This window comes from Ictidomys tridecemlineatus, chromosome 3, assembly GCF_052094955.1.
Source record: "Ictidomys tridecemlineatus isolate mIctTri1 chromosome 3, mIctTri1.hap1, whole genome shotgun sequence".
NCBI classification, from domain to species: Eukaryota; Metazoa; Chordata; class Mammalia; order Rodentia; family Sciuridae; genus Ictidomys; species Ictidomys tridecemlineatus.
In genome coordinates this window covers 205,557,478-205,570,867 of record NC_135479.1, presented here as the reverse complement: position 1 = coordinate 205,570,867, position 13,390 = coordinate 205,557,478, and the positions used below count along the sequence as shown (strand labels likewise).

Here is a 13,390-nt window from a genome sequence, read left to right as displayed (position 1 = left end):
GCTTTTCAACCAACATACTTAACTCTATTGCTATAAGCTGTGTGATTTTTGAACAAGAGATTTAATTCCTGTCTCAGTTTCCTTATATATAAAACAAGAATAATATTAAAACCCTTCATAGGGTTGTTTTAAGGACTAAATGAAAAACACTTAGAAGAGTGCCTGACACAGTCAGCAACATGTCAGGATTAGCTATTGATGCTATCACCAATAATGTATCTGCTAAAGGAATTTTACTTGGTAGTCTGTGATGACGATCATCTTCAGCATGTTTTCTGACTTGCTTTCTGATAATTTTTAAATCTCCTTTGCTGATCTTTGTAACATTTTTTAAAAATATAAGGTCATAATACCAAATTTCATCCAATAGTACAATCTTAATATTTTAACTCACAAATCCTTATGCCTAAAGAATAAATCATAAACATTTTAGGCTTCTAGGTATGTATAATCTAGTAAGTTTTGTACCTTAGCATATAGCATCAAGAAAAGGAATAGAAAAGGATCTTACCCTGGACCCCTAGCCCAAGTCAGTGTTTCTCACAATTATTTAGCTTAGCAGTTTTTAAAGTCAACCTTCCTTTGAATAGGAATGGATTCTTGTCTTGATTGTTTTTTATACCAAAGTAGTTTTTGCTCCATTCTAAAATAGTAGGTAAAAAAGGAATGAAAATATATGACTATTTTTAAAGATTATAAAAATAGATAATTGATTTTAAAAATATTAAAATGCCAAGTCCAAAGATTAATTGTTTCATAGAAGGCAAACAAGTAATCTGTTAACCTAGGGTGGCTTTTAATGGATAGTAGGTGTTTTATGTGTTCTCAGAACTGAAATTTATTCTAAGGGATCTTTGAATTTAGTGTTGACTAGTGAAATGTCCCACTTTAGTAGATAGAGAATCCTTAGGCAATTGTTCTTTGTCTTGCATCTTTTTAATTAATTCCCCTGTGGCTTTTTAATCAAAAGGTTAAAAGTATCATCCGAAGTGGTGATAAAATGCAGATTCACAACTCAACTTTAGATCATCTAAAAGCAGAATCTGGAATGCATTTTTAAGCAAGTGCCCTTCCATTCAGAGTCAAGAACTTCTGTTGTACACCATCTTATTGTAATAGTCTGAATCAGCTGGTCCTGTAATACTTTGCCCTAGCATTCTCCAAGGCTTTGGGACTTTGTATTTATTTTACTCCTTTCATCTCACTTAAGGTCTCATAATTTCTTTGGACCCTGAAGATTCTTACAGTTTTCTAACCAATCTCATCTTTCTAGACTCTGTTTCTGGTTACCTTTCTGACACTTCTTTTTAATTTTTGATGTATTAGGCTTCACATATATATATACCCGAGACCTACCTCCTCGTAATCTGGTTTACTCTACCTATTCTACTTTATGCTTTGCTGTTTTCTAACAGGAATCTTCTACTTCCAAAAGTAAGATGTGTTGTCCTTCAACATCCAACTCAAATCTCATTTGAATAACTTCTAATCACTCATCCATGCTGATCTCTCTAGTTAATAATTAAGTTCTTCTAGTATGTATTATTTTATACTAGTTGCTATGAGAGATTCAAAGCCCATAACACTTTCCAGTTTGCAGTCTGTTCCTTGAGACTTTTTATAGAACTGGTAACTATCAGAATGAATTCTTTTGAGGCATTATAAAGTTGTAAAAAGTACTTCATAAGTAAGAATATATTTTAAGTGTTGGCAACTACTCTGTTACATTACAGTTTATAAAGTCTTAAAAGATAAACATGATGAATTTTTTTCTCATTTAATGCCATGTGATTGATTTTTGGTTGAAGGTCAGAAATATAAGAACATTAATAATGAAAAATTATAACAATTAAATAATAATGCAATAATAATGAAAAATGATGTTCCATATCATCCAGTTAAAAATTTAAAAGTACATCTTTGATGCAACCTTTTCTTTTTAGGTAAATTCATTGTTATTTGAAAGCCTTAAAAATTTCTGGAATGCCAGATGTGGTAGCACATACCTGTAATCCCAGCAACTTGGGAGGCTGAGGCAGGAGAATTGTAAATATGAAGCCAGCCTCAGCAACTTAGTGAGGCCTTAAGTAACTTAGCAAGACTCTGTCTCAAAAATAAAAAAGGGCTAGGGCTGTGGCTTAGCGATAAAATACCCCTGGGTTCAACCCCCAGTACAAAAATAATAATAATTCTGGAGTATCTCTTTTATCACAATTTATATTAGCTCTTTTATTACGGAATTTTTCCTTTAACAATAAGTAATAAAACCCAGTCTAATTAACCAATCTATTGCTATCAGAGCTGTGATATCCACCTACAAGTATCTGTGTGTTGGGATGGTGGGGAACAACCACAGGCATTAATTAAAAACATGAGAATTTATATTTTTTTCACCTTATTGATAATTACAGTGTTATGCAAGATAAATATTAAACAATAAAAAAATGCTATGTCTTAAACTTTTGTATATGTATAGGCAGTTAACCTGAGATCATGCTAAAGAGAAGGTGTCAACTTTTGCTGAGTTTTCTCCAGTTTAAAATATTTAATCTCCTGAGGCACACATTTTTCTTTTCTTTTTAAAAAATGTTTTATTTTAGTTGTAGGTGGACACAATATCTTTATTTTATTTATATGGTGCTGAGGATTGAGCCCAGGGCCCCACACAGCTCTACTGCTGAGCCCCAGCCCCAGCCCTAAGGCACACATTTTTCTTTTCTTTTAATATTTTTTGGCTGTTGATGTACTTTTTAAAAATTTATTTATTTATATGTGGTTCTGAGGATTGAACCTAGTGCTTCAAACATGCTGAGCAAGTAGTCTGCCATTGAGCCACAACCCCACCTCACATTTTTCTAATTTTAAAATTTTATGAAGACTTTCAAGTAGTATAGGATGAAACTCAATCAAATGATTCAGTTAGTGTAAATGTGAATCTAAGGTAGAGCATTCAAATTCTTATAAAAAAGAAAAAAGAGAATCCACTGGTTATCAGGATAATCCTTATGTTGTCCGATTTAGGACAGCAAGGGAGAATACTTGATGTTAATATTTCAATTCAGTTTTGAGATTGGATAAGCATATTAGAGATTATTTTCTCTCTCTCTCTTTTTTTTTTTTTGGTCAAACTATATGACTGATATGGCAACCCTCCTTCTATACCTCCTATACTTAGAGTCACTTTGTTCACAGATTAGCAAGAATGAATTCTAGGGAACTTTGATCTTAGCATCTCAGAGAAAAATGTTAAAGTTCAAATTGGTCTTACCTTTGTATTTCTTCTGTTAGATCTTCCTCAGTCTTGCCTCATCTCTCTACCACACTCCTATGTGTAGAAAGAGACATTATGAGAATATACAGCAGATAGATATGTTCTATCTTGTATATTTCATTTAATCCCAAATTTCTAATTCTGAAAAATGTGCTGTTACTCTAACTGCATGGCTTTGGGGTTGACTTGGAAAGGGTCTTTTTCCTGGAAGGAATTACATTTTTAATTCATTGGAGCTTTTGGTGAGGGAGAGGTGATTATGGAGTATTCACCATAGCAAAGAGAAAGACACATGGACATAGTAGTGGTAGGCAGTTTGGAAGAGCAGTAATTTAGGTCAGGAGATGTAAAAATATCATCTGAATCTTTTTTGGAATTGATTATGTAGATCTAAGAGGGCAAGTTATCTATTAACTTACATGGGGCAAGTAGATTGAAGTTAAAAATGAGGTAATATGTATGAAAGCACTAAATCAATGAAAATTATTATTAGGTGAAAAGTATTTCATAATGGTGTAACTTGTAATTCTTTTTTAATTAGATTGCTTTTTTAGAAATAAAAGGGAGGGGAAACTTTTAGAACTGTTTTTTTTTTTTTAAGATTGTCATCAGCTATTTGATTTACTACTGTGTGTTCAACAAATGGATTGTTACATATTTCAAACAATGATATTTTCTTGTCTACAAGTTGGTTTTTGATGTGGTTAAATATATTTTTCTTGTCTAAGGTGGGATCCCATCGTGTCCGTATGTCAAGGGGTTTTGAAGCTAATGCACCTGCTTTTGACAGGTAAGACTCATTATTTTTACATAGTGCTATAAGTTTTGATATTATTAAGCAGTGAGATTACTTGTGTTTACTGAGTGCTTTCAACTTTTTTGATGCCATGTAAAATTCCTCTGACTTCTAATTCAGTTTGAAGACTGTAATGTTATAACTTCTAGGGGTGGATCTTACTCTTGTTAGCCTTAAGACTTCCATTCTGGGTGCATTGTTCCCTGCTGGCTACTAGCCAAATATAGCTGCTAAGCACTTAAAATGTGACAAGTCCAAACTGAGATGTATTATAAATGTCAAATGTGTACTTGATTTCACTTAGTATAAAATATATCAATATTTATTTTATAGTGATTGCATGTAGAAATATTTTAGGTGTGTTGAATTAAATAAAACATTTAATGACCACTGTTTCTTTTTAGTTTTCTAAATGTTCCTTCTTGAAAATTTTAAATCACAGATGAAGCTCATGCTTTATTTCCTACATATGGTATCCCTCTATCTGGTAGTCCCCTTTATCCTCATGGTATACATTGTGAGACACCCCCTCCTCCCTGGGAATGCCTGAAACCTCATGTATCTATTTGTATACTGATTTTTCCTAAACATATATATTTGTGATAAAATTTAGTTTAGACATTAGGCAAGGTAAAAAATTAGGAACAAGATCGAATAAGATAGGACTGTTAACAACAATATACTGTAATAAACAAGTTGTGTAGCTGGGTGTGGTGGTGCATGCCTTATAATCCCAGCAGTTCAGGAGGCTGGGGCAGGAGGATTGCAGTTTCAAAGCCAGCCAGAGCAACTTTGTGAGGCCCTGAGTAACTTAGCGAGAACCTGTCTCAAAATAAAAAGAGTTAGGAATGTGGCTCAATAGTTAAGCACCACTGGGCTCACCCCTACCACACACACACACACAAAAATTAATTATGTGAATTTGGCTTCCCTCTCTCGAAAGAATCAAGACCAATTTTAACAATTTTGGATTGCGGTTGATCTTGAGTAACTAAAACTTTTTTATTTTTCTTCCTTTATTGCTTGCCTATGTCCCAGAAGCCCAAGGAAAAGGGAAACCACAGATAGGGAAAGACTGCTGTATAGCTTCTGGAATGATTGAAAGTGGAGAGAAAGAAGACTCATATTCAGGGCCTAGTTTTCAAGAATTATACCTAGTAAGGAGGTCCTTCTAAATGTTTTCAGAGTATGTAATGACCTTACTGATACCTTGTTTTGTCTGGGGCCAGTCTTCCAGAGTGAAGAGGGAGCTGGATGAGTCCATAGCTTCAGCATGGGTGAGAGTCCATAAGTCAGAGAGGAAATTGCATTAACTGAGTTTTCATAAATTCAGAGGTATAAGATTTATACCCAATTTGGCCAATTGTCTGAGTTTAAAATACTGACACCTAGGTGAAGTCTTAATTCTGTGTATGTATGAGTTTATAGAGATGAACCCAACAACTACGTATAACTGTAAAGCTCCAGTGGAAAATAAAATGGATTCTGGTTTTTTTTTGGGTGGCTTATCATTTGACATATGCTTATTTCCTTTTTCTCCTCAATAGGCATTTTAGAACACTTAAGAATTTATATGGCAAACAAATAATTGTAAATTTGCTTGGATCTAAAGAAGGTGAACATATGCTAAGTAAGGCTTTCCAGGTAAGTATGGCCATTTCTTCTTTTGTTCTGGACCATGGTCACCTAGAATAGTATTTTTAAAAAATAATACAATAATCAGATTCTCCTGGGATACAAATTATTTCCTAGAGAAAGGTTAGTACTTATTGGAGTCTCTAATTCTTTGGAACCATTAGAGAACAATTTAGACTGTGCTGCTGAAATTTGAATTTTGGAAAGCTTTCAAGACAGTTGTCCTTCTTTTTTTAATCTGCTATTTAATTTTTTAGAGAAGCAGAAAAATACCACCCCCCCAAGCAAAAGTGTTCATCTATCATTAGTAGAGAAATTTCAGGCAGTTTCCTCCTTTATTGATTGCCTATGTCCCAGAAGCCCGAGTCATTTGTGTACACACAACACTATACTGTCGTGTGTAGATGAAGAGAAGACAAGTGAAAGGAACTCAAATGCCTGGCTTCTCGAGAAAATTACTTTTAATAAGTGCTTATTAAGGGCTGGGATATAGCTCAGTTGGTAGAGTACTTGCCTCACATATACAAGGCCCTGGGTTCAATCCCCAGCACCACAAAAACAAAACAAAATAAATAAATGCTTATTGAATCAATATTGAATTAATATAAATAATGATGTTAAATAAAATTATAAACTTAAAATGGTAGAAATCATTTTTTAAAGTTCAGTCTCACATGTCTAAAAAGTAACCTAGTTATTTGGCTATATTTTAACCTTGTGATATAAGTATTGTTAATAAACAGATTATACTTTAGAATGTGAATTTTTAGTAGTGTACTTTAAAATGTATTATTAAATGAAAGTATAGAAAATTAATCTTTCAGTTCTTGATACTTTGTGTTACAAAAAGAGAATACTTTGAAATTCTGTAATTAGTATAAACAGTTACTAAATTGTGTTGGAAAATAAAATACTTGTGATTGGAAATAATTTTTCATTTTCTAAATCAGGCCAGAATGTTATTTAAGTTTCCTGGTATTAATTATGTCACTCAGTTTCTCAGGGATAGTATATGAGGTTTTAGGGAATACATGACATTAGGTACCAGCAGGTAATTTTCCATTTTACTGTTAGTGTCAATAAGGTCACATTTAACATTCAGATTACTATTTGCCTTTTTTACTTTTCAGAGTCATTTAAAAGCTTCTGAACATGCTGCTGATATCCATATGGTGAATTTTGATTATCATCAAATGGTTAAAGGAGGAAAGGCAGAAAAATTACATGGTGTTCTTAAACCTCAAGTCCAGAAGTTTCTAGATGATGGATTTTTTTATTTTGATGGAAGTGAAGTTCAAAGGTTTGACTGCTGTCTTTCTCTGTTCTTTAAATTGAAACTTTGCTATACTTTTAAATTTATTCTTATCTTTGGACTCTTTAATTTCCTTTTTAAAATTAAAGTTTAAAATTTAAATATCATTTTTATGCTGAATTTTCTATAGAATTCAATAAATAAGAGCACATACTATGGGAAAGGCAGCATAGTCTGTGTTTCAATATTAGTGGCTATGGGGATAGGCTCTGTTATGTGCATTTACATTTGAGGAAATCAAGTCATAGTCTCTAATCTGTTCCAAGTCACATGACTAGGAAGTATTGGAGCTAAGATATATCTGGCTCTAGACCTCTTGCTGTTATCTATGAAACTATTCCATTTTTTAAAAATAATTAATGTGTTAATGTTTTTTGACCCTGGTTAAAACTGTTAAGTGCAAATAGAAATAAATGGTATATGCTTACTCTCTGCTTTAGTGTAATTTAAATTTTCAGTTTTGTATAAGCAATAAAGGAAAAAAAGTAAATATTGTAGGATTTAAGTTCAGAATATAGGTTGAGGTAAACTTTGTGAATAACATTTAAATTTTTAATTTTTTCACCTTTTTAAATTTACTTAATATCAATGCCATAGCAATGTTATAGGATAGTCAATAGAGAAGGTAGACCTTAAATTTTCTAAACTTCTTTCCCTGAATATTTGATTATCTTTTAAGTGCAAAGGACTACAGGATTATAAATCTGAATGTTTGTTTAGTTCCAGACTACTGGCCTAATTAAAAGTAAGTGTATCATAGATAAAGACTATATGGCACAATGTGAATACATTATAGATTCTTCATGGTGACTGTATGGATAGTCATGGCATAATTCATCTTTTTAGTATGTTTGAAAATTGTAATAATAAAAGGGGTGCTATGTTTTAATCATCTCAGTTATTTTAATCAACTCAGTTGTTTTAGTTTTATTTTTGTTGCAAACTAGTTGTATTAACTTTATTGAAACTATTACAGATGCCAGAGTGGTACAGTTCGAACAAATTGCTTGGATTGTCTTGATAGAACAAATAGTGTGCAGGCATTTCTTGGCCTAGAGGTAAAAAATAAATTAAAATGCATGTATCCTCTACCATATGCCTCTTTAAATGCTTTTATAATACTTATATTTTTCACTAGTTTCTTTTCAGAATATAAAAATGAAGTTATGTTTCATTAAATGCATTTCTACTTCTTTTCTAGTCTTTTTTTTTTGCTAAAATACCTTTTGATTTAAATGTTTTCCTTTATCTGTTCCTCACATTCTCTTTATGTAGCTGTCTATTTCCTTCTATTCTCTTTGAAAAACTGATTATTTATAGTATTCCAATAATTCCAAGAAAAAAGAAAAGGAGGGAAAAAGGCATGTTGATTATTTAAATGGATTTTATCACATTGCCACGGGTTTTTTCCATGTTCTGGCTTTAAGTGACTGAATATACTTTCATGAATTCTGAGTAAGCTTATTGAAATACTTAAAACTTGTAATGAAAAGTATAACAGGTGTTAATTTGCAGGATCAGTCTTAGCTGACCTTCCACTATTGGAAACTAGATTCAAGAATGTTCCCTGGTACAATATTTGGTTGACTGGTTACAAATTTTAATGCGAGGGTAGGCAAAAACAAACTAATAGTGAAGTAAGATCAGTTTCACCCACTTCCTTGAAAGGGGAAAGTTTAAATGATGAAGGAGCTCTTGTCCTGGGGGCTTATTTTGTTTTCCATTCTAGCAAAGAACAATTCTGCTCTAAGTCTTGGGGAATCTATTTACCGTTTTTAATGTTATTTTAGTTTTTGATTCTTATATAATTATGGATAATCACTATGCTTAAAATATATGGTAAAAGAAAACATAAATAGGAGTTAAGTAAAAATAAAAGGCACAGAATATTACTGGATTCCAAGTAAGAGAAGCAGATTGAAGAAGGATTTTGTATTGCTTTGACTTTGCCAGATTTCAAGGCTAGAATTCACATAAAGTAATGAGCAGAAACTTCTCTGAACACTTGTACTATTTGTTATCTGAGATGGAGGAATTGTGGTAGCCCAAAGCTCCTTAAATTCCTTGCCTGCTGTATTCCTCCTAGTTCTCCTTTGTACATACTATCAATATAGATTTGATATATAAAAATCTGTCATGACGTATGCAAAGCTGTAACTTATTTTCTTTATTTGTGTGACAGTTTAAGAACAGCTTTCCTTTTCTTTATACTCTCTTGACTTTTATTATCCAAACTTGTAGAATCACATCCAAAAATTAAAGCAACTTTGCTATTTCCATATATATTTGGGAAAACTAGATAAATGTTTTCTGATGAATACTGTTGATTAATTATATCTTTTAGGTGATCAAGGTAAACTAGTCTGATTTATAGGAACACTTGAAGATTAATTTTATCATTTAATCAGAAAGAAGTTTTTTATTAATAAAGGGAATATAAAGTTACTTTAGTTTTCATTGGTGTGGCATGTACTTCAAAAATTGAAGTGGTAGAAGACAACAGCCTAGTAAAATGTTCATGTTTTCAGAAACCAGTCTCATTGTCCTATAACTATAAATTTTTATTTGATTCTAATAAGTTCTTAAGAGTCATTACAATTCATTATCATGTTTATAAAAGGTTCTTGTTTGCTGATTTAGATGCTGGCTAAACAGTTGGAAGCTCTTGGCTTGGCTGAGAAACCTCAGTTGGTGACTCGCTTTCAAGAAGTTTTTCGGTCCATGTGGTCTGTGAATGGTGATTCCATCAGTAAGATATATGCGGGAACTGGAGCTCTTGAAGGGAAGGCTAAGGTAGATCCAGATCTATCATAATATTACCAATGATAGTCTTTCATTTTCTTTTTTTTCCATTTTCTCTTAATAAAGCTTTAAAGTGACTTTTTAAAAAACTAACAGATTTTTAAGTTAATAGATATCTACTTTAAAATTCTGTTTTATCATGCTTTTGTGCCCTCTTTGATACTTCCTTCTATGGTGGATGATAATAATTAAATGGAAAAAAATTTTTTAGTTTTGAGAAGGGTACGTATATGAGACTAATTTAATCAGAGATAATCCACTAAGATAGCATGTATTGCTATTTTTATGATTTTTACCTTGAATGTATATTTTACTTTTTTATCCTTTATATTAATTGTAAAAGTGATTTTTTTTCTTACCGTGGTCCTCCTAATATAGTATCCTATCTCATATAGCTTTGTGTCCCCTGAACTTGACATAGCACCTGACATTGAATAGATATATGACAAATGCTGAATGGACAAATAAATCCATCAATAATTTATGCAAAACCTACTATTAACATTTCTAGGGCTTTATTGTTGAGTTTTTGTCCTTCTACTTATTTTGCTTTGAAAATGAGGCTGTCAGAATGTGCCAGAGAAGTACAAGATACGGATTTAATTATAATTCTGATTTTCATCATTATTTTTTGATTGCTGATATTATCTGTAGACTACTTTACCCTTTAATATTTGGTCCTTATTGTGGAATTTTGGAAGTATATTGGGTTATTTATCATTATTTTTTATCCTTAAAATAGTGTTTAACTTTTAAGGGATCCTGGTTTCACTTGAATCTATTATTTCAGATCTCTAAAAATCCCTCATTATTTAAGGAATAGAAATGAGAACATTTACAACTTTTATAGTTCACATTGAACTTCAATATAGCAATGGAAATTCTGTAATGACATTTGTCGTCTCTGTGTCTTTTGAATTTTCCAAATCTGAATTTCTCCTCTTCTGTATCACATAAAATGCTATGCCTCAACTCAGAGATTTTGGCCTCACTTGCAGAGTTTCTTTTGCTCAACTCTTAGGAATAGTTTGCATTGACTTTTAAAAATATTTACTTCTTAAATGCTTCCTATATTTGAAAACCTGTAATTGTTAAACTTTCATTTATTTCTCTTAAATAGACATACTTCTTGCTATTAAAAGCTGATTCTCTACAACTATTGCTTAAAATAATCTGCCTTTATTGTTTCTTCCATGACTAAGTCAATATATGTACAGAAGTTACATATATTTTCAGTAGACTTTTATCATTTACAATATGTAGATAAAAATATAATATAAAAAACCTTTTTATATTAAATATACTAGACTGAAATGAGCTAAAATCTAACATCTGAACTGCTCTTTCTTTTCCTTTCTCTGGGTTCCTTTTGATTAATTGCCTGATAATGTGAATGGTGAGTGTTTTTTCAATATCATTTGTGTATGTTATCATCTGAAGGGAAACAATGTTTTAATGTGAAATTTAAGTAAAAATAGAGTGGCATTCATTTGGTGGCATTGAAGAAAATGACTCTTTATTCTGAAAAGAAGTCTAATTATTGTTATTCCTTTAAAGAAAAGTATATTATAAATTAAAGTTATTTTTTAAAAGGCAAGAGTTTGGGGGTTTTTGTTTTTATATTTGGGTTTTTTTGTTTGTTTGTTTGTTTTGGACAGTCAAAATCTGTAAGATCAAATTGAATCCTCTTTGAGATAACTAACATGCCTAAGTAAAAGACATATATATTAAAAGTCATAATCACCTCACTGTAGGAATATGTTTATTATTTTTATGATTTATATTTGTATAGGACAGAAAATGACTCTAAATATACAAACTATATAAGTACACTTCTGGTTATTTCCTTTACTTTTCTGTATCACTACTGGATGTAATTGTGGCACTTAGCTTTTTTCTTTCTTTGTGAACTGTTATGTGAGAGAAGAAAGGAAATAGTGACATCTTGAGGCCTTTTAATGTAACGGTTGTACCTGCAAAGTAAGGTGATTAGGTCCTTTTTAAACTAAAAACATATGAAACCAATTTATACTTGCAAAATATTGACTCAAGTAAAATGAACAGTATTTAGAATGAAAACTCATGCTTCTTTCTCCCTCAACAGGCTGGAAAGTTAAAAGATGGTGCTCGTTCTGTTACCAGAACAATTCAGAATAACTTCTTTGATAGCTCCAAGCAAGAGGCCATTGATGTTTTGCTACTGGGAAACACTCTAAACAGTGATTTAGCTGACAAAGCTCGGGCACTTTTAACTACTGGAAGTTTGCGTGGTATGTGTACTTACTTTATATTTTATTTATTTTATGTAATTCTTGTAAAAGTTGAAGAGGTAAATGTAAACATTAAAACAAATAATATTTAGATCATAGTTGATTAAATAGTTTTGGAAGGAATTTTTGTAAAGGTGATTTTTAAAAATTGATTCTTCAACTGTAGCTTGTCTTTTTAAAATGATTATACTGTTAGTGGTATTATTTAAACAGAAACTGGCCAAATATTTTCTTCTCTAGATTATGCATATTTTCTTCTTAGATAACAAGTGAGGGAGTAAATGATCTTATGTATTACCAACTTTATAATAGGTGAGTTTTCATATAATATTCAGCTAGCACTTATAATAGAACGTTCAATAATCTAATTATATTTTAAATACTTTATTGAAAAAATGAATATGTTGTTTATTTTTCTAATCGCCACCCCCCAAAATTCTGTACTTTGTCTTAACTTTATTGTGATAGTTGAAATAAATATTAAATCACATTAATCAATAATATAAAGTAGTGCTTATTACTGGTCATTAACTGCTATTACTAATTCAATATTTGGCATAAATATATGGTTTTTTAAGATAGCTTTTTATCTTCCATTCTGTCTTTATTTAAAATCAAATGAATTTCTTATGTCAGTGAGCACATAAAAATAGTACTGTAGGAAAACTCAGCATTCTTTATATATGTAGTAGATTAGTGTTCCTTTTTTTCACGTCTGAGCTTTATTGGTTTATAATTGACAAAATAAATTGGACTTCTTCCATACTTCCACTGTTTTTCCATTTTGACTTTATAGCGCTGTTGACATTTTTTTTTTTTTACTGTTAGCCCCATATAAACCTTCTAGTGTTTCCTGCTCAAGTGAAGAAAATTGTTTATGCATCAAGTTATGTCCTTTTGTTTAATTATTTGGCCAAATAGATGATTGTGAGCTCTTAGAATTCCACATAGTGCTCTGAAGGGATTATGATCAGCTCCTCATGCATCTGTTAGAGGCTAGGGGACCAAGACTGACTCCTCAGACTCTGGGGAAAAAGATCTGGTCTTAGCTACTATTATTGACTTCAGGCTTTCTTTCTGGCTTTCAAAAGTAGAGACTGACTGATTTATGTTTTGTCACCTCTTTCCACCTGTGCCTACTTTGATGTGGAGGCATTAATAAGCAACAATTGAAAGTAAGTGGTTGAAGGAAAAGAGCAGCAAAGAACCCAAGTAATTCCCAGACTTGAGCATCAGATTTTTAGTTTCCTGCACATTTTACTAGATGTAAAATATTCCTTTAAAAAATTAGTGCAGTCAGTTCT

The 13,390-nt window shown here is 31.5% G+C and overlaps 1 protein-coding gene across 22 annotated transcripts in view; it reads left to right on the top strand.

Annotated features, from left to right (window-relative positions):
* The window catches only part of Synj1 (synaptojanin 1), an 81,693-nt gene that overhangs the window by 26,294 nt on the left and 42,009 nt on the right, over nt 1-13,390 (top strand). For 13 of the 22 annotated variants that reach the window (XM_078044538.1, XM_078044535.1, XM_021725332.3 and 10 more), the window contains exons 7-12: nt 4,000-4,061; nt 5,615-5,711; nt 6,833-7,002; nt 7,991-8,072; nt 9,655-9,807; nt 11,930-12,086. In XM_078044538.1, coding sequence (XP_077900664.1) covers nt 4,000-4,061; nt 5,615-5,711; nt 6,833-7,002; nt 7,991-8,072; nt 9,655-9,807; nt 11,930-12,086 — 721 coding nt within the window. Of the gene's footprint in view, nt 1-3,999; nt 4,062-5,614; nt 5,712-6,832; nt 7,003-7,990; nt 8,073-9,654; nt 9,808-11,920; nt 12,087-13,390 lie in introns of all 22 variants that reach the window. The other 9 variants (XM_021725335.3, XM_021725330.3, XM_021725333.3 and 6 more) reach the window with 1 other exon arrangement.